The sequence below is a fragment of the Thamnophis sirtalis genome, unplaced genomic scaffold (assembly GCF_051295495.1).
Source record: "Thamnophis sirtalis isolate CommonGarterSnake01/CBP01778 unplaced genomic scaffold, rThaSir2_p1.2 scaffold_1, whole genome shotgun sequence".
Taxonomy (NCBI): domain Eukaryota; kingdom Metazoa; phylum Chordata; class Lepidosauria; order Squamata; family Natricidae; genus Thamnophis; species Thamnophis sirtalis.
Genome location: NW_028261381.1, coordinates 166464407 through 166484787, shown reverse-complemented (window position 1 = coordinate 166484787; position 20381 = coordinate 166464407). Strand labels below are relative to the sequence as shown.

Below are 20381 nucleotides of genomic sequence, written 5' to 3'. Positions count from 1 at the left end.
GGGTGCAGGTAAAATTAGAGTATTGAAGCTTTTTCATAAGATTTTGGATTAATTCTAAAGAACAAGCAGCTTCTCATGAAAAATAGATTCTGTTTCAGTTTTTACAAGACAAAACGAAGATAAGCAATTTCAGGATTTCAAAAATTGGATACTAAGGGAATTAACACTTTTAGGTATAAGCTTATAAAATGTTGTAAAACGTTTAAAAATTAAAATATTGAAGGAGACTTTGAAGAAGGGAATCGGAAAATAGCAATCACAATATCAACAATGTCAATAATAATATGTTTCTACATTATTGAAGAAATAACAGATGTAAAACAAATCAAAAGAGTGATTTGGGTAATTTTTTTCCTACTGGATTTACAAAAGAGGCATGTTAGAGCCTCGAAAAATTATATGTGATGCAACAAAGAAGAAATGAAGAGAAACTACAACAATATTTTAATAAACTATAGGTCAAGCCTTTTAGAAATAACAGAAAAGAATATAAAGTTGGTTTATTTGATCAAGATTAAAACAAGATGTTATAACTTCTGGCAACCCTTTATGGATTTTCTGCTAACACCAGGATTTGTTTATAGATAAGAAAAGGGATATGGAATGAAGAGATAAATGTTTGTCAATTTGGAGGAGGTGAAAAGTCACTAAATTTGTTTATACCGTACTTTTCGGACTATAAGACGCACTCCCCTCCCCCAAAAGAGGGTGGAAATGTTGGTGTGTCTTATACACGAATACAGCCATTTTTGGTATCCCGAAACTCCACCCCATGCATCCACCCCATGTCTCCTGTTTTCGCCAAAAACGAGCCCGTTTTTTGAAAAAAAATAGGTGCGCAAAGGGTTTGGGAGGGCTGCAGAGTGGTCCTGGGGCTGGGGACAGCAAAAAGTTTTTTTGTTTTCCTCTTTGAAATCTTGGTATGCCTTATACTCTGGTGCGTCCTATAGTTCAAAAAATAAGGTATTTATTGTGATGACAGTTGGAAGTCACTTCTTTATATATTTCTTTCCTCTTCTATTATATTCTCACTTTTCTCTTTTTTTTCATTTTTTACTCCTTACTGTTCACTTTTTTTTCTTTAAGGTTGACTTATATTAGATTTTACTATTATAATAAAAATTCTTAATGAAAACTACGTCACAAAAAACCAATAAGATTCTTCTAAAATTCTTATGCAAAAGAATATTTTTTACTTACAAGTTCTTTTCATTTCAACTATCTATCCCTTTGAGTAACAAATAAATAGAAATTAACACTGGTCTCTTTACTGAATTCAAAAACATAGAAGCAACAGATAGAATCTGATTAAGCTTTCCATATTCCTAGTGAATTCAAGACAGTGATGGGATTAAAAATGGGAATATCTTGACTCATAAGAGTCTTTTAATAAAATTCTGTCTTTACACAATGGGATAAAACAGTCCAATCTATCAAAAACATCACCACAAAAATCAGATTAGGAACATTGAAATAGGGAAGAAAATGGTGAGCATCTGTCTACCCTAGACGAGTTCAAATCAGCAGGACCGGATGGAGTATACCCCAGGGTTCTGAAAGAACTGGCAGATGAGATCTCAGAACCACTGAACTATATCTTTCAGAGATCCTGGAGCACCGGGGAACTGCCAGAGGACTGGAAAAGAGCTGACGTGGTTCCCATCTTCAAAAAAGGGGAAAAAATAGATCCAGGAAACTATGGACGTATCAGCCTGACCTGACAAGGAAAGATTCTGGAAAAGATAATCAAGCAGCCAATTAACGAACACCTAGAAGTAAACAAAGTAATAGCCAAAGCCAACATGAGTTTGTCAAAAACAGATCATGCCAGACTAATCTTATTGCATTCTTTGACAAAGTGACAAAATTAGTGGACCAGAGGAATGCTGTCAATATAGTTTACTTGGACTTCAGTAAGGCATTTGATAAGGTAGACCATAACCTACTATTAGATAAAGTAGAAGAATGTGGGTTAGACAGCATCACCACCAGATGGATTTGTAACTGGCTGACCAACCGCACTCAACGTGTAGTCCTCAATGTAACTGCATCTACATGGAGGGAAGTATGCAGTGGAGTATCCCAAGGCTCTGTTTTAGGTCCAGTACTCTTCAACATCATCATCAATGATTTGGATGAGGGAATAAATGGAGAAGTCATCAAATTTGCAGATGACTTCAAGCTGGCAGGAATAGCCAACACTCCAGAAGATAGGCTTAAGATACAGAAGGATCTTGACAAACTTGAACATTGGGCACTATCTAATAAAATGAAATTCAATGGTGAAAAGAGTAAGCTTCTACATTTAGGCAAGAAAAACGAAATGTACAGGTACAGTATAGATAGTACCTTGCTCAATAGTAGTAACTTTGAGAGGGATCTTGGAGTCCTAGTGGACAACCATTTACATATGAGCCAGCAGTGTGCAGCAGCTGCCAAAAAAGCCAACACAGTACTAAGCTACATAAACAGAGGGATAGAATCAAGCACATGAAGTGTTAATGCCACTTTATAATGCCTTGGTAAGGCCACACTTGGAATACTACATTCAGTTTTGGTCGCCACAATGTATAAAAGATGTGGAGACTCTAGAAAGAGTGCAGAGAAGAGGAACAAAGATGATTAGGGGACTGGAGGCTAAAACATATGAAGAACCGTTGCAGGAACTGGGTATGTCTAGTTTAATGAAAAGAAGGACTAGGGGAGACATGATAGCAGTGTTCCAACATCTCAGGGGTTGCCACAAAGAAGAGGTCCAAGGCACCTGAGGGTAGAACAAGAAGCAATGGGTGGAAACTAATCAAGGAGAGAAGCAACTTAGAACTGAGGAGAAATTTCCTGACAGTTAGAACAATTAATCAGTGGAACAGCTTGCCTCCAGAAGTTGTGAATGCCCTAACACTGGAAGTCTTTAAGACGATGTTGGATAGCCATTTGTCTGATATAGGGTTTCCTGCCTAGGCAGGGGGTTGGACTAGAAGACCTCCAAGGTCCCTTCCAACTCTGCTATTGTAGTTGTAAATGCTATATAATATGAAGAAACTTAAATGTAAAAGCTTAAGAATTCAAATACACTTTAAAATATTAGAAAGTTAGAAGAGGCATTTGTTTGATAGGAAAATCTGCTTCCAAATGTTGTTCTTAGCCCTCTATATTTTTGACTATTTTCAAATTTAAAACAAAAAACTCTTTTTTTTCTGAACCAGAACAGATTTCGTACTATTATCTAAAGTAATCATGAACTGAATTCGCTATGTGTTATGCGGAACTTCATTGAACATAGAATAGAATAGAATTCTTTATTGGCCAAGTGTGATTGGACACACAAGGAATTTGTCTTTGGTGCAGATGCTCTCAGCACAGTACATAAAAAGACAAGATACATTCATCACGAAACATCTCCATCCTTTAAGTTATGCAGGACACTTAGCTCCTCCTTCTGACTTTCTATTCATACATTGTGAATAACTCTAAATCATGTGAATAGCTGTATATAAAGACTTGCAGATAAACTGGAACTAAGCAGCATATGATATGAGTCACATGAAAATCTCTGTGATAGTACTATAAATAGTTCTCTTATCATTTTCAAAATATTAAAATAGTACTTTTTTTTCAAAATTTGAAATGGGTATTAAAGTGAGAAATTAATATAAAATCAATGTTTTAAATAATATATTTGATTTATATTACTTTTATTTTAAATATGTAAATATTACATGGATGAGTGGCTGAGAGCTTAATGGACAAGGAAAACTGAGGAGACTATCAAACAAACGTTTGACTTGACAAGGAGGTCATCTGGAAACCTCCCATATTGGGTAGATGTGTTATTCTTTAGTCAGCAACACCCAAGCATTTTCTTTATGTGGATCACTACATTATTATCAACAGCTTTAAAGAGCCAATAAACTAAGGACTGGTAACATGGTACCTATCAATGCTATAATACGATTCTCTTCCCCTGAACATATCTACACTACCACAAAATTACATTAAAAACATCCAAACCTAATGAGATGTTTGTATTCTCATGGGACTGTTTGGATTTAGAGGCATTTGCATCTAAATAAACAAACAACTTTAGCTTGTCTCCTTCAATTCCGGCTACATTTTAAAAAGGATTTTTGAGAAACACGAAACATGAAGCATACACATCTAAACAAACAAATAACTCTAGCAGTCTCCTCTGATTCTGGCTAAAAAAATTTAACCATTTTTAATTCTGTTTTGCCACATGTATTAGACTTCATTCAAACACTGCTTTGGACCAAATTTTAGAAACCATCAGTTTAGGAAATGCAGAATTAGAATCCTATCAGTGTAGATATATATTCATGAATTGGAATAGGGCTTAGTAACAAGCTCAGCCAATGGATAGACATGGCAACAGGTCAGCCAATAGGGACTGTTTGGAAATTGAAACAGTATTTGATGGGAGACAGCCAGGAGCCTCGTTGCTAACTTCTGTGCTGAGAACTAAATACTAGTCTGTTGCTGGAACTGGAAATTGTTCTCTCTCTGCCAGTGTTTGCTTGTATTTTACTACCACAATGGAAGAACCACTCTTGGTATTGTATATATGTCTCATGTATTATTATGTATATAAAGAGAAGTTAATGAATCCTGCTAAACCAGTTACCTTTCTGGATTTTATTTCTGCAACAAACTCTGACAACGCCTTAGTTTATTATTTGAATGAGACTTTTTAATTGCTCTGATTTAAATTAATCCATCCTCTCTTCAAACTTTGGTTAAGCAAAACTTTGGAAGCATAGACTCTGTACAAAGGTCACCTTTCAAAGGTTCTAGCAGATAATATTCATATATTATTAAAATTCTGATTCCTGTAGTCCTTAACTGGGCAAAATGGTGTACTATAGAGCAAAAGCTTTTGATCCAAGGTATCTCAAACTAGCTAACGTACAGAATGCATCTAAAACACAAGACTCCAATGGAAATGAAATTTGGCAAATTTTATAAAACATTTTATGACATAAAACTTATGATAAAACAATTTATGAGCTCTGATGGCAGAGTGGTTAGAATGCAGTATTGCAGACTAACTTTGTCCACAGCCAGGGAGTTTGATCCTGACCGGCTCAAGCCTTCCATCCAAAGTCGGTAAAATGGGGACCCAAGTTGTTGGGGAGGTAATACTGTGTGCTGACGTAAACCATCCAAAGAGTGCTGTAAAGCAGAATGGGTGATATACAGGTAGTCCTTGACTTACAACCACAATTGAGCCCCAAACAAGAAATCTGTTAAGTAAATTTTGGCCCATTTTATGACCTTTTGTTGCCACAGTTGTTAAGTGAATCCCTGCAGTTGTTAAGTTAGTCACCTGGTTGTTAAGTGAATCTGGCTTCCCCATTGACTTTGCTTATTAGAAAGTCACAAAAGGGGGTCACATGACCCTAGGATACCGCAACCATCATAAATGAGTCAGTTGCCAAAGCATCTGAATTTTGATCATGTGACCAAGTCTGCAACAGTCAGGTGAAAAATGGTCATAACTCACTTTTTTCAGTGATGTTGCAACTTAAAACGATCACTAAATGAACTGTTGTAAGTCAAGGACTACCTGCATAAATTTCCTGCTATTTCTATTGCTATGATAGAATATAACATATCATAAAACATTTCCTGTGCCAGTGTTTGACTATGCTACACAGTTCAACCTGAGCTATTTCCAAGGGAGATGTATCTCTGAATGTATCCCAGTTTTCCAGTATAGGCAATAGATTAGATTAGAAACTCTATCATTATTAAAGTCAATGAGGGGAGACTACAAGCCAACACAAGAGGTATAGTTTAGTTTGGGAAGTTTTTTTAAAAAAAGACATCCTGCAAAAAGGCAATAACAGGCCATTTGCATACTACTGCAAGAAAACTGCAAAGATGCATCCAAGAAGCTGAATTTCGCTCAAAAGCTTTTTTCTTTTCTATTCTCAGTGGAAGAAATATATACTCCTACTGTCCTAGAAGACATTCAGTAAAATAGCCTTTTAACCCCATCGACTATAGAGAACCTAAATAATCTCTAATCTCTCTTGCTTAGCATTGGCAAAAGTCTGTGGGGGGAAGGGGGGGGCAATAATGAAAGGTTTTCACAAATGGCCAAAGAGGAAGCAAAAAAAAAACCCACTTCTATTTCACATGCTGATGTTTTGAATGCCAGAGGTCAACTTCAGAAAATATTTTCTGAGTCACTGAGGGGGATGGAGAAGTTATTCAACCCTGTAAGAATCATCTTACTCTAATTTAACAAAAATACTTCTGATTCATCAGAAAAACCCTCTACATCCCCTTTCAGGAAACCTGAAGGTGGGAGGCAGAGTCACACACGCTTCACTGTGACATGAAAGCCAGTGGGAGGATTGCATCTGGAACACCAAGACACCCTTCTCCCACAGCCTTAATTAGCTTTGCAAGGGAATACACATCTCACATCCTCCTCCCAAGCTCTTAACAACCAAAATCATGACACCAGCAGCTTTTCCCTCTATCAGCTAAGCAATTATGCAAATATTACAGTCTTTAGCAGTAGTCCCCGGGTTTTTATCACTGTGATGCACACGTAGCTTATTCAATAAACTCTGGATATATGTAGAGTCATAAATTGGCTTTATAAACTTTTTTCTTAAGAAACTCCCAACTATTACTCATCATTCCAATCCAACATCAATTCTAAGAAAATGAGAGAAGCAGAAGAGAAAACCAGTGTTGGGCTACCACAGGGAGACTTTTGTTCAAATCTTCATGCAGCCATGAAAATCAACTAAACTTCCTCTCTTAAACTATGTTACTTCACAAGGAAAGGAGAGATAGGAGAAAAGGGATCCATTCACTGTCAGGAGCTTTTTCAAAGAAGAACGAAGCACAATTATAATAAAACAGTTTAGCTCCATGATGGCGAACCTATGGCACGCGTGCCACATGGCACCCCCGCCATCAGCTCTGGCACATATGCACGCACCGGCCATCTGATTTTTGGCCTTCTGGAGGACGGGGGGGGGGGGGCTGTTTTTGCCCTCCCAAGACTTCAGGAAAGCCTCCAGAGTCTGGGGAGGGTGAAAAATGGGCCCAACAGGCCAACCAGAATTTTGGAAACGATTCAATGGGCTGGGGGCATTGAATTGTGGGTGTGGGCACGCAAGTACTTGCAATAGTGCGCACACACACAATTTCGGCACGCCTTTACAAAAAGGTTCGCCAAAGCACCTGAGAGTGGAACAAGAAGCAATGGGTGGAAACTAATCAAGGAGGGAAGCAACTTAGAACTGAGGAGAAATTTCCTGACAGTTAGAAGAATTAATCAGTGGAACAGCTTGTCTTCAGAAGTTGTGAATGCCCCAACACTGGAAGTCTTTAAGAGGATGTTGGATATCCATTTGTCTGAAACAGTATAGGGTTTTCTGCCTAGGCAGGGGGTTGGACTAGAAGACCTTCAAAGTCCCTTCCAACTCTTTTATTCTATTCTATCACTGGCTTAGCTAGTTAGCTATTCTGGATCCTTAGCCACTGGAAAAAATACTGAATTTCTAACAGGCACTGCCAATATAACTATGTATATAACTCATATGAATCTGGAACTTGACATAATCCAACATACGAACAAACCCTTCCTGGTAACTTAGTAGCAGAATGCCTGCTAGGCAAGCAAAGGTCCAAAGTTTAATACGCTGCTCTGTTTTATAGCTCTTGCATTAGCAGAGCTGGTAGAAACTTTTCAGTGATCTAGGAGATCTGGCTAGAGTCCACCACGATTAAGAGAAAGAGTCTGCCACATGTTTTTTTTTTTAAAAAAACCTGGAAGATCTGTATTATGTCTTGTACAATATAAGGTACAAATGAGATGATAAGTGCTAACACTTAGGCTCCATCTTGCAAAGAGGCTTGTTATCAGGAACTGCTTTTATGGCAATGCAAAAAAAAAAGTAAGATAGGACCATGTATAAGGAAGAAACTGAAATTTCTTCTCCAGTCTCCTGAGGTGTCATGTTGCCAAAAAATTCAAACCTGGCCTTTTCTATGGAACACTCTCGTCACCTGCCACATATAACACAGGCCATTCCCCCTTGGCTGCCTGAAGAACCAAGAAGAACTAGAGCAGTGAAACTAAGAGGCCTTTTGTTGACGTCAGAGAGAGCTACGCTCCAAAACCACAGCAGACCCCCTCTTCCCCTTGATGCCAAATAGCTTCTATACCAGAGGAGGAGGAGGGGGAGGAGGGGGAGAGAAAGAAAAATAATGTCTTCATTTGACTAAAGTACAATATTCCTCTAGTTCCTTTGGTTTTCAAGATTATTTCCCCCCCCCCCAAAAAAAAAAAGATTTTGCACATTTCTGCTGCAATGGCTTGCCTTGCTCTCTCTTTCTGCAGCCATTTCAGTGCAATTTGGAAAAGGGGTGGGGGTGGGGGAGGCTCCCAAACGCTGGGAGTTTGACATTTGGAAAGAAAACGCTTCTTGACACAATTCTGAGGAACTCCCTGCCATGAGATATGGCAGGTGACGAGAGTGCGGAACTCCCTGCCATGAGATATTGTGATGACAAAGGACTCAGAAAAATGAATTGGACAAAATGAGAGCCCAACTCACAGGGTTGTTGTGGTTGTAAGGGAAAAAGGGGGAGAAAGGGGTATGTTTGCTGCCCTGAGTTGTTTATAATAATAAAATCAGGGTAGAAAGAAAGAAAATAAGTAAAAGAAATAAACATGGAGGACTATTTAAGCTAGTAATGATTAGCCAAAATCAACAAACAGATATTTCAGTGGGTAGGCTATGGACTTTGAAATTTTTCAAGAATATCTATCTAGGCTGCCAATTGTTGGAAACCCGATACGCTGATTCAGCAGAGATCTTACAGATTTATTTGGTGATCATAAAGACAACCAGGATTGGACTGTCACAATATACTACTTCACATTACTACAACTACAACAAGAAAAACAGATTCTGAAATGTGTCAGGTTAATAGTCATAATAGAAGTATCAGATTCTCAGAAAAGATTCTAAGAAAAGAACTGTCACAGTCAAGACTTGGGAGCCCAATAAAATAAGTATTCTGTCCTTAATATATTGCTACACCAACTTCCATAAGAGCTTGAGTTAGACTTACATACTGAATGCACTCCATTCATTAGTAGGAATTATTTTGTGGGAAAACCAGTCAAACCAATTGCAGATAGTTGCCACGGAGCAACCGAAGCATATTAATTCTGCGGGGGGGGGGGGGGAGATTTGTGGCAGGCACCACAGCACAGCAGACATTTTACAGCTCACACCTTTAGTGAATAAAGGGAGAATAAACTTCTGAAATGCTTGCATTCATTTGTTTCTAGGAAGCAATGGGTAGAAAAATATAGTCCTCTAGATATCACTAACCTACTATGATGTTAATCACAGTAAGGAGGCTTCTAGATCAGATAAACCCACTGGCCTGATCTATTAGAGAAGGAAAAAGCTTCTGTGCACAAGGCCAGATTATATTTTGCCTAGCTAGTGGATTTTGTCTTTTCTGACTGGTAACAGCTTTACAACAAAAAAGAGTTTCTTTTTTTATTAACTACTTCCTGATCCTTTTAATTGGACTTCCTTCACTACATTGCACTGAGCAATGGGTCTTCACCTCATGCTTAGAAAAGTATATCCTTGTATTTTCCTTTAACATATGTTGTTCTAGCTTTGGAAAAAGAAAATCAAAATTTCAAACATTAGCAACATTAGTAAAACACTAATGTACAGAAAGAAAACGTTTTGTGATGATCACACCTTAAGCAAAATATGCTCTGAGGAAATGATTCCAGTGTTCAATAAAGATTCTAATGTACTACATGCCTATTAAGATCTGCAGAGCTTAATAGCACTTACTCCCATGTACACTTATTTAGGATTATAGGCAAGGTGGATAAGCAATTACTGTAGGCTTTATACTGAAATTAAAAGTAAAGTTTAAAAAAACCTCATTAGATATGGATGCACCTCTCTCTCCATCTCTCTCTAGAGAGGGAGGGAGGGAGAGAGAGAGAGAGAGAGAGAGAGAGAGAAATGGAGCTGGCCAAGCAGGAAAGGCCACATGAACAATTGCAGGCCCCATGGTCTCTGGGAATGGCAGTCAAAAATAGCTCATCCTTCTGAATAAGCAGGAAGTTTTTAGAAATCAGATAACTGAGGACCCAAGATGACATAAGGCCAATGATAGCACAATTTAGTCATCTTTCCACAAAAAATGCTATTGTAATTCCTCATATCATCTGCTGAAATGCAGTAGAAATACCCATACCATGTGACTTTCTGGCAGCTCAAGTTCAGGTCACTGAAATTCAACAGCAAAATACCTCATTTAGGGTAGCAGCATGGCTTTCGCTCAACTTTGAACCCGGGTGGCTCTTTGGTTGAAAATGGAAACACATAGCCTTTTTGAAGCAGTATGTTTCCCATTCCTACTCTTAAACCCTCCCCAAGGTAAAAATCAGACTGAACATTTTCAGTCCACCTCTTCCAGTAATGCCTCAGATAGCCATTTTTGACCAGCTGGTAGGCAGAAAAGCTATGGTCCTTCCCCTGATCCAAAAAAAGATGCTCAGTTCTAATCTGCATCAGTCAAATTCAATATATTGTACAGCCTACTTCCTTTACACTGTGAAATATGGAATACAAATGGAGAAATGCCACACAGTGCAAGAATAGCCAAACAGTTCCATGCCAAGTTTTTTTTAATACTTGTAGTCCCACTCTTTAACAAGAATACAATTCCCCACCCCTGCTAAGATAGCAAACACATGCTATTGCAAGTTTGTGAAGATTTACACATACGCGCACACACACACTCTCTCTCTTTCTGACACCCCCACAAACATATTCTATATTCATAACTGTCATTTCCCAGGGCCACATCATTACAAAACACCATGATTCATTAGAAAGGGTTAGCCAAAATTTGTGAAATGTGTAAAATATTATGCAGCTAAGGCATTACAAAAATAAAATGAAGCGTCATCACTGATGTGTGCAATAACCAAATACGGACTGCAACTATAGAATTAAGAAGAATCAATTTGTGCATTTATCACTAAATAGAGGAAAGGGAAATTTGCAAAGAATTCTTTATTTAGGTTTCAGTTCTATCTTCCTCCTCCCACTACTGTTTCATTTCCTTTTTAAAACAGAGGAAAACGAAACATATTCCTCATTCAGTACAGTCAGAAAGTTAACTTTACAGATTCTTCTATGTTTCAGTCCAAAGCAATTCCAAAAATGTACACCTGAAGAAAGGAAGTAAAGGATAAGCTAATTAATATTCCAATTATTTTATTTAGTTATAATCAGTCTTCTACCTCCTCAGAACTCTGTTATCTAGAGTAGAAATAATATCCTAGTCTTTATACAAACATTCTAATTCATACAGACACATTCATTCCAAATTACAACCCTTCTTATGTGATTTAAACCCACGGTCTGGTTATTTAAAGTGCTTAGAAAAAGAAAAGAGAAAAAGAGATAAGTTTTTAATCAATAGTAATTCATCATGAAAATATAAAACATGAGACTGTTGAGTAGGGCTACAGACAGAGATTATGGAGTGTAGAAAAGACAGGGAGGGTGGAATAGAATGGAACAAATATTGTTTGGGTGTGGACAGGGAGTATCTGCAAGTAATGAGTCACCCACAACAGGAAAAGTAGGATTATTTTAAAATGGCTGGCCTGGGATGTAAGGAATGTTTGTAAGTTTTTTTTTTTTAAAGTGACAGGGTGGGGAATACCAACGAGTTGGCAGAGAACCAAGAAAGCAACAACAGTGTCCTGAGGGAGGCCAGCTATCTGTGGGTCAACTAAGGATTTGGGGGCTAAAGCAAATTCCAGAGTTTGACAGGCAACAGTTGAATTGTAAGGAGGACACTCCTTCTCTGAAAATAGATTCTCACAATAGCAGTGAGAATAAAAGAATAAAATAAGTCCCAAGGCAATGGAAAAGCTACATTGAATGCAGGAATGCAGCTCTTTCTGCATATCATAAACCTGAATTCATCAAGACATTAAGTTAAGACTAGATGACCTTTAAAGTTGATTCCAACTTTGCAATACTATTACAAACAAGAAATAAAAACTGCAAAGGTGGCATCAAGAACACAAAATATATAAAATACAGTACTTTCAGCAGAATGTAAGAGATAGTTGGAAAGAATAGACCAAAGTTTCATCAAATCCATCAACCTATTTTCCAAGGTGGCTGTTTGTCACACACAGTCTTGATTAACTGAACTACAGTATTAAAGATTAAATAAATTCTATTTCCTAAATTCCCATAACATACAAGGCAGAGTTCACACAACACATTTAAATGTCATATGTATTCTGAATGCAGCCAGTAGTTTGATAAAATGTTTTCAATAATCCTAAAGACCCTCCCTCATAATTGCATCCAAAAATTGACATTCAAGAAATTTGCTACCTTTAAGACAGTTTATCTTTTGAACCTTGATAAGGATAACATGCTTATTCTACATTGTCTAATTTCTTTGTAAAGTATGCACATTAGAATCTATTGCATACAGATTGTGATAGCAAATTGTAAAAAGCATTATAAATGTGTTAAGAATGAAAGGAAGTTTTTACTAAGGTGATCAATCAAAAGGAAAACCTAAAGTCTGAGAAAGGAAAGTCGAAGAGAAAACAGTACATTTTCAGAACACATACTGTACTAGCATGAAAAAAAAATTGGCAGCAATGTAACTAGAGGACAACTCCAAATATATCTGGTTTAGAAGACGGTTGAGAACTTAGGTTTTGAGGTCAAGCCAGGACGAGTGCCTGGGACATAAAAATCTGGGAGAATGAGAAAAGATGGTGCAGATAGATGAGCAGAAAATATCAAAGGTGAAATTTCATGATTATTTCCTCTTTCTTTAGAAATAAAAGGAACTAGAAGGGAGGGAACAAGGGTTCCTCAAGCACCCCTTTTTCTATCACAATGCAATCAGGTCTCCCCCATTTCCTATGCCTTACATAACAGCCCCATAATGCATCCAAACCAGGGGGGGGTGTCTTTGCACCTATTATTCTATAATAAATGTTACTAAATTTCCCCAGCACAAAAATACCCTTTCCATTTTCCGTTTAGCAAGAATTCAAAAGGCAATTCTCACGGGCTCGATTCCCTCCATATAATCTTAAATGAAAACCTGGGCGAAGTGACACCAAACAGCTGCCTGTCAATCCTCCCCAACTCCGTTTTCCTAAGCCTAAGGTACCTCGCTACAATGACAGCACATTATTTCGCTCTCCCCTCCACACACAACACTCTTGTGGTTCTTTTCCACGAGGCTACCTCACACCCGATTTCGGTTCAGTTCAGCCTCCCAGTTCCCCTCGTCTAAAAAATAATAATAATAATTTAAAAATAAACGCTTGCGATTCCCACTCGGCACCTTTCTCAAACTTTTCTCCCCCTTTATTTCTAATCACTCCCAGCAGACGTCCCATCCATGACACCCAAATAATCGTACCCGGATTTTTCCTTTGCATTCCCCCCCTCCTTTCCAGGTTAATTTCCTCTTCCAAATTCCTTTCTACTTTACTAAAATTATTCCCGCAGGGCTCCCCGTCTCTCTCTCTTTCTCTCTCTCAAAAGGGCACTTCTCTTTCTCATTTCCTACCGTGCCCATAAAAGTAACCCTCCTGGGACTCCCTGCTCCTTCGGAAGACCCCCCCCAATATTCCCGTGACACCCCGATCCCCTTCATCTCCCCCCCCACCGGGGCGCCCAAGGACGACTCTCTCCTTCTCCCGCACACTCACATAAACGGGCAGGGGCCAGGGGTAGACGGCCGGCTCCGCTCCCACTGGCGACTTCAGCCTGAGCTCCAACCTCTCGCCCATGCTGGCGGCGGAAGAGAGCGAGCAGAGCAGAGCCTCAGTGAGAGGATAGGTCAGCTCGGGGCGGCCAAAGGGAGCAAGTGGCGGCGGACCCGCACCATGCTAGAGCGGCAGGGCGGCGGAGAGCGAAACGGCGGCGGCGGCGGCTGAGGAGGACCAGCCCGCGAGCGAGCGGCCGCTCCTTCCCTTCACGCGCTCTCTCTTCTCTATTGTCGCCCGCGCCGGGCCGGGCTTTTCGTCAGCAATAGCAGCAGCAGCAGCAGCAGCCGCGCCGCCGCCATCTTGGGCCGCCCCCGCCGGCGTCAAAAGCCAGGGGCCGCCCAGTGGAGGTGGTGGTAATGATGAGGGCGATGACGGTTAACAACGAGAAGGGAGAGGGAGGGCAATTATAATTTTTTTTTAAAAAAAGAAAAAGAATTTTAAAAAAACCCCTTGCGGGCGGAGAATGTCAACCCAAAATGTATCAAGTGCAGCTTTTATTGCTCGTCTTACGTCCTTCACTCCACCACTCTCGAAGAAAAATTATAGCTTCACGTAGAGAGGCGGGGGGAGGGGGGAGCCGACGTTGTGCGCGACGAGGGGCGGGGGGAGGAGATTGGCACGCACGCACTCGTGCTCCTTAAGGGTACGCACGCACGTCCCAGATGTAAGTGAATTATTCGAAAGAGAAGCCTGGGCGAAGGGGAGGGAGGAGAAGGGGGGAAGGAGGGGCGCGCGCGCAGAACTCAGACGAAGAGGCGCGCGGCGCCAAGATAAAAGGAAGGACGTCTGCCTTCGTCCTACCTCACGTTCTATTCTCCCAACCCCCTCCTCCTCGCTCCTTTCACACATTCGTTCGCTCTCCCCCATCCAGGCTTTTGGGTTTTTTCCCCCCTATGTACGCTAAGGAGGAGTCTCAGTGGATTAAAAAAAAAGAGCGCGAGTGTCGGGAGCGAATTTAAAAATAAATATTTAAAAAAAGCGGGCCCGGATCTGTGTCCGCCTTGGCCAGAACGCGCGCGCGCCTCCTTGTCCTCACTTGCCCTCAGTGGAGGCCTCGGCTGCGGCTGCGGCCGCGCGCTCGCGCTTCCTCCGCCTCCTCGAGCCCCCCCCACCCCATTTCGTGTCTCTCGGCGCGCGAACGCCCCCTCCTCCTCACGAAGCTTCCCCCCTCCCCAACGCACGAGGCGCACGAAGAAAATAGTAACGGTCACGCTGAAATGTCAATGAGCCCCTCTAATCGTTACAGTCGTGTTTTCAACCCACACACCACAAGACACGCATATTCACACACACAAAGCGATTCCCTGGGCAATCCTCCTCGCGCGGGAAGTCACGACGCGCACGTCAGATTTTCCTCAGGTATGTATTCGACTTATAAATAGTAGACACACGCAACGCAGACTTTATGTTCACACGTAAAAAGGGGGGCTGGTGTGAGGGAGGGAGAGACGTGGAAAAGATGACAAGGCAAGCCTGGAAAGGTTTGACTCTCTGTCTTAATTAAGACCAATCTGCCTCTGAATGAAGGCGGAAGCTTTTCCACATAGAGAGATTTCCTGGTTTGTGCTCATTTAGCTGGGTCTTGTCTCAAAATTGCCCTGTTGCTGCCAGCCTCCCCCACCACCAGCCGCCGCCACAGAGATAAGAATACACCATAATTAATGCTGTAGCGATTCGGTGCTTATGCCGAGGGGTAGCAGGTACATAAGGGCAATTGGATTCCTCTCTTTCCCCCTGGAAAATGACCGCCTATCGTATATTACGCGTATTTACAAATACTAAAAGGAGAATAAAAACAGCACAAATGAAGTTATGGTGCAAGTCTTTATTTCCGATGGAAATCTGCTTTCGACTTTGAGGTTAAAATACCAAATAATTATTCATGTTTGCTGGCAGCTGCTGGGGGCATCCTCAGAAAAGTCCAGGTAATGCATATATTGGGGGGGGGATACCAATTAAACTATCTCAGTAGGCAGTTGTGAGGATAAACGTTGAGGTTAGGAAGAGAAAAGCATTTTTGCTACCCTGAGATTCTTGGAGGAAAGGTAGGCAAAGCAATTCTTCTATAAGCCACCCTCCATGGCAAACTATTATTTAGAGGTGGACTGAATCTGAACATGGAGTTGCCATCAGAGTGTACCTGAGAATGCAAGAAATTGTCAAACTAAATCAGGTTAGAGGTCCATGTAGCCTTCAAAAGAAGACAAAAACAGCAGTTCTATTTTGTTTATCCTAAATTTGTAAAAAATTTAGGAGATGAGAATACAGAAGTGTTTTCTACCTGTAGAAGTGTGATTTGGCTAATTACATTTGTCCTCCCCTCCCCCATTTTTAGTTATTTAATCTAGTGGTCATTGTTTCTTTTTTTCTACATGTTAGTGTGAATTAATGTGATTATCCTGGAAACAGAAAAGTATACATGTGGGAATAAAAATATATTTGTACACTAAGAATCTATTCTGCAGTGTTTTCCACATCAGTAACAGTGGTATTTATCAACTGTTCAAGAGACATAATATCAGAACTAGGCACAGGATTGCAGCTTTCCATCTATCTTGATGCTTTTGTTTACTGTTTTCTGGTTAGTAAATTTGAGATTCCGTGGCACATTGCAAAGGGAAATGGGGATGCTTGGAACGTGCAGGCAGATGCTCCCTGCAGCTGTTGGTACAGAACATTTGAAAGGAGACGTCATTGAGAAGCTGTTCAAACTGTGTCAGCGTTTCTTGCTGATAGGGAGTGAAGCATATCTATTCAGTCCCTCTAGCATCTGCTCAAGGACAATTCCAAAGAGTTCTCCTATGTTCAAGATCACCACTATTTCTGCACATGAATGTGAATTTAAATAAACGAACCTTTATTATTGCATGTCTAAACACAGTATATAGCTGGCACTGAAGACATTTCCTTTTCAAGTCCACAGCAAAATTTAACAGTGCTCTCAAAATTCAAGTCTAGTAGTTTACATTTCAAAGGTTTTCCACTTTTGCTTTTGAAACATATAACAGGCAATAAATATTACCACACCCTCTCTTTCCTATTCCCTCTACACCTTTTTATTCATAGCAATACTGTAGTTTTAAATAGTTCTATGGCTATGTGAAGTCATTTTACATCAGTTTAATATTACTGAAATTAAATGCACTTCCTCCAAAATTCAAAGTAGTATACTAACTTGCACTCTTTCATCTTCAGATGTTTCTATGAGATATAACAGCTTCAACAAAATTAAACTGTTTCAGGTTTACATTCTGGTATTCACTGAATTTAGGAAAATATGGCTGCCCCTGATGCCAGATCCTTAAGACTCAGTTAATTCCCCCTTGATAATAAAATGACAGCAACATAGCCAACGATGAGCAGATCACATTATGCCAATGTATCACTGATGCTTTGTGAGCCGTACTTATTGCCAGTTATTTTCAAGTGCAATTTTAGGTGCTGGTTATCACCTGTAAAGCCCTATTGAATAAGCTAGGTTCTTTGTGGGTCCACCTAGCTTCAGTAGTTTCTACCTGTCCAGTAAGATCAGATAGAGCAGGGGTGTCAAACGCAAGGCCTGCATACTGGATTTGGCCCACCAGGTGCTTAAATCTGGCCATGGGGCTGGCCTGGAAATATCAAAGTTCCGGCCTGCGGTGCCTCTGCCAACCAAAATAGGCCACCAGGGGAGAAGGATGCATGTGCCACCCACTCCCATGACATGTTTTTGGCCTCCCCGGCCTCCTGTAGCACTCTGCTGGTCAAAAACAGGCCATGCGGGACCTCTGCATGGCCCGTTTTTGGCCAGCAGTGTCCTGCAGGAGGACTGGATTGGACTGGATTACAATTATGTTACCTCAAGTAAGTGCCAGATCTGGATAGAAAACAAGCAACATCCTATGTTAATGCTACAGTTTAATGTCAGATTTTACATACTGTAAATCCATTTAATCTACAATCAACGATCTATAATTGACAGACATTTCTATTTACTATCCTGGAAATTCACCTCCACTGTTAGATCTTGTATTATCATGTTATTTATGCTATTCTGCCTGGAAAAGCAATTTACTATTAAACAATGGGGTATAAATCTAGAAATAAAAAGTTTAGTAGAGTATGAAGAATAAGTAATAAATGTTTGCCAGTAATATCTGGTAGGAGAGATAGGAAAATGGTTATACTAAAGAACTGTGGAAAGAAAATAGGGGGAAAATGCATCTTGAACCTATGTCCACCCCCACCTTGTCCACCCCCACTCCAGCCACACACCACCACCACCTGGCCCTCCAAGGTCAAACACAACCTTGATGTGGCCCTCAATGAAATTGTGTTTGACATCACTGAGATAGTGATCACACCCCAAATCCCATCAATTAAAAAGTCTACAGACGTTAGGAAGCATACCTGGTGATACCTGCACTGTGGAACATTGTCCCCATACATCTGTATTGTTTCCACCCCACTGCTGTTCTACAAGTCTTTGAATATCTGGATTTGCTCCCTGTCTGGGATTAGGATAACTGTCAATCCTCTTATTAGTTTTATGTTGTCTGGATATGCATGTCTTCTTTCGTTTCCTATTTTGGAGATGTAAACCACTCACACAGTCTTTGGAAGTCAGGCAGCCTCTCTATCCAATAAAATAAAATATTTTTTTGCAAAAAAAGACTTGACATAGTTGATTACAAATTGAATGAGTCAGCAATCTGATGTGCCTCCAAAAACAGCTACTGCAGCTTTAGGCTGTATCAGCTGAAGTATCATTTCCAAATAAAGGATATAATAATTCCATTTCATTTTGCTTTGGTCAGACCTTACCACAAAACTGTTCTGGACACTACACCTAAAGATGAATTAGAAATTAGAACAGTTTCAGGGAAGGGCAGCAAAAATGAATAGGGGACTAGGAACTAAAGCCTACGTGACATTCAAATTTAGTAATATAGGAAAAATTCTGAAGAGAATAGTTCTGACAAAACTACTAGTAAAACCAATTAACCAGAGAGTTGGTGGGCCTCCACACTGTATATGTTTAAGTGAAATGAAGTAATTTAGCCAACAATCAGGGGTGTTTCATTTTGGGTTTCTACATTGAGCAGGGTATTGGCCTCATCATTCTGAGTCAATCAGTTAGTAATCTTAGTATTGGCCATACTGGCTAGGGAAGTCTAACAGTCTGTTTTCTCTAAATATGTAGAAAGAATCCCATTGAGAAAATGTAGCAGAAGTTCCCCTTAACTGAAGAAGCTGCTTAGATGAAAAGCAAAACATTTTCAAAGGAAAAAAGCCAAGAAGTCCCATTGCCTTTTGGAAAAAGTATCTGTGGGACTACCATGACCTGGATGATTAAGAATCTCCATAGACATTGCAGCAGAAGATAGTTTCCAATGTTCTGATGTTGTAACTATTATAACTATAACAACAGGAGTCATCTTCCAAGATTAGTGAATTTCATGTTGGAAAACATGACACTCTCTGGGGCAGCTGGTTGCTGATTGAAACTAGAAAGTTTTTTTCTCCTTGTTCTTTTCAGCTGTTCTATATACCTTTATCTGCTTCTCAACACATGTGGTACAGAAGCACATTCTGGTAGTTATCTGCTTTGTATCATAAACGCTTTCATGATATAGCATGATATATGCAAGTAATCTTGTTTTTTAAGCAGGCATATTAGAGTCTCATCAGTCTGACACATATTGCATTCACACAACTTTCTGAACTTGGTATGTTTCAATATATTGTATATTTTGGAGGGCACTTGTTTTGCATTGTGCAGATCTTGCCATTGAGGTTTGTAAGTAATTATTTAAGGCTTTACCATACTCTGAAACCAGCCAACTATGTTTATTCAATAAACCATGGTTAAACATTGTGCAACTCAAGAGACAGAGAACTGCAAGAAGGTAATCCACTTGGTTAAAAAAGCTAATTAGAATAGTCATCTTTCATCAATTTTACAATCGGTACAAAATTGGACACATTAATTTGTGTAGCTATGATATATGTTCCACCAGCACCAGCCCAACCTTTGGTTTTAATCATATACCTCAAGAACTTCCAGTTTAGCTCCTGTCAGTTCTGAACTGGGGAACCTCACTGATATAATTTCTATAGATAGTTCAACTATTAAAAGTTCAAGAGCATTCCCCGGAAGAAAATATGGCTATTCTGGATCTCTTCAAATATATACATGAGCTTAGACACAGAAAAGTATCTTAACACTTTTAGTGACTATATTTTATCCTTTAGTCTTCTCATCTCTCTTACTTTTTAAGATTATGAATTCTCAACTTCCCACCCTGGAATGTGAAGGAAAATACAGGACCAAGAGATTTTTGTTGGATTTCTTCATGTTCTGTCAGGACAAATCGCACAATTAAAAGGAAAAATACTGATCAAATCTAGAAATGCTTCTTTTCTTGAACAAGAGCCAGAATTTGGAGACGAGAACATTTTCTTCGCCCTAAATGCTAAACATCACCCATTTTACGATACTCAGTTGTATCTGTCCGCCCCGTGCCAACTCAGTGAA

At 39.8% G+C, this 20381-nt stretch overlaps 1 protein-coding gene across 4 annotated transcripts in view; it reads right to left on the bottom strand.

Annotated features, from left to right (window-relative positions):
- Positions 1–14170, bottom strand: part of DOT1L (DOT1 like histone lysine methyltransferase) — a 105845-nt gene extending 91675 nt beyond the window's left edge. For 2 of the 4 annotated variants that reach the window (XR_015695222.1, XM_087703036.1), the window contains exon 1: positions 13805–14167. Coding sequence is in view for 3 of the 4 variants with exons in the window: in XM_087703036.1 (XP_087559162.1) it covers positions 13805–13885 (81 nt within the window). In the remaining variant the exon portion in view is untranslated. Of the gene's footprint in view, positions 1–13804 lie in introns of all 4 variants that reach the window. The other 2 variants (XM_087703006.1, XM_087703014.1) reach the window with 1 other exon arrangement.
- Positions 14171–20381: the final 6211 nt, after the last annotated feature.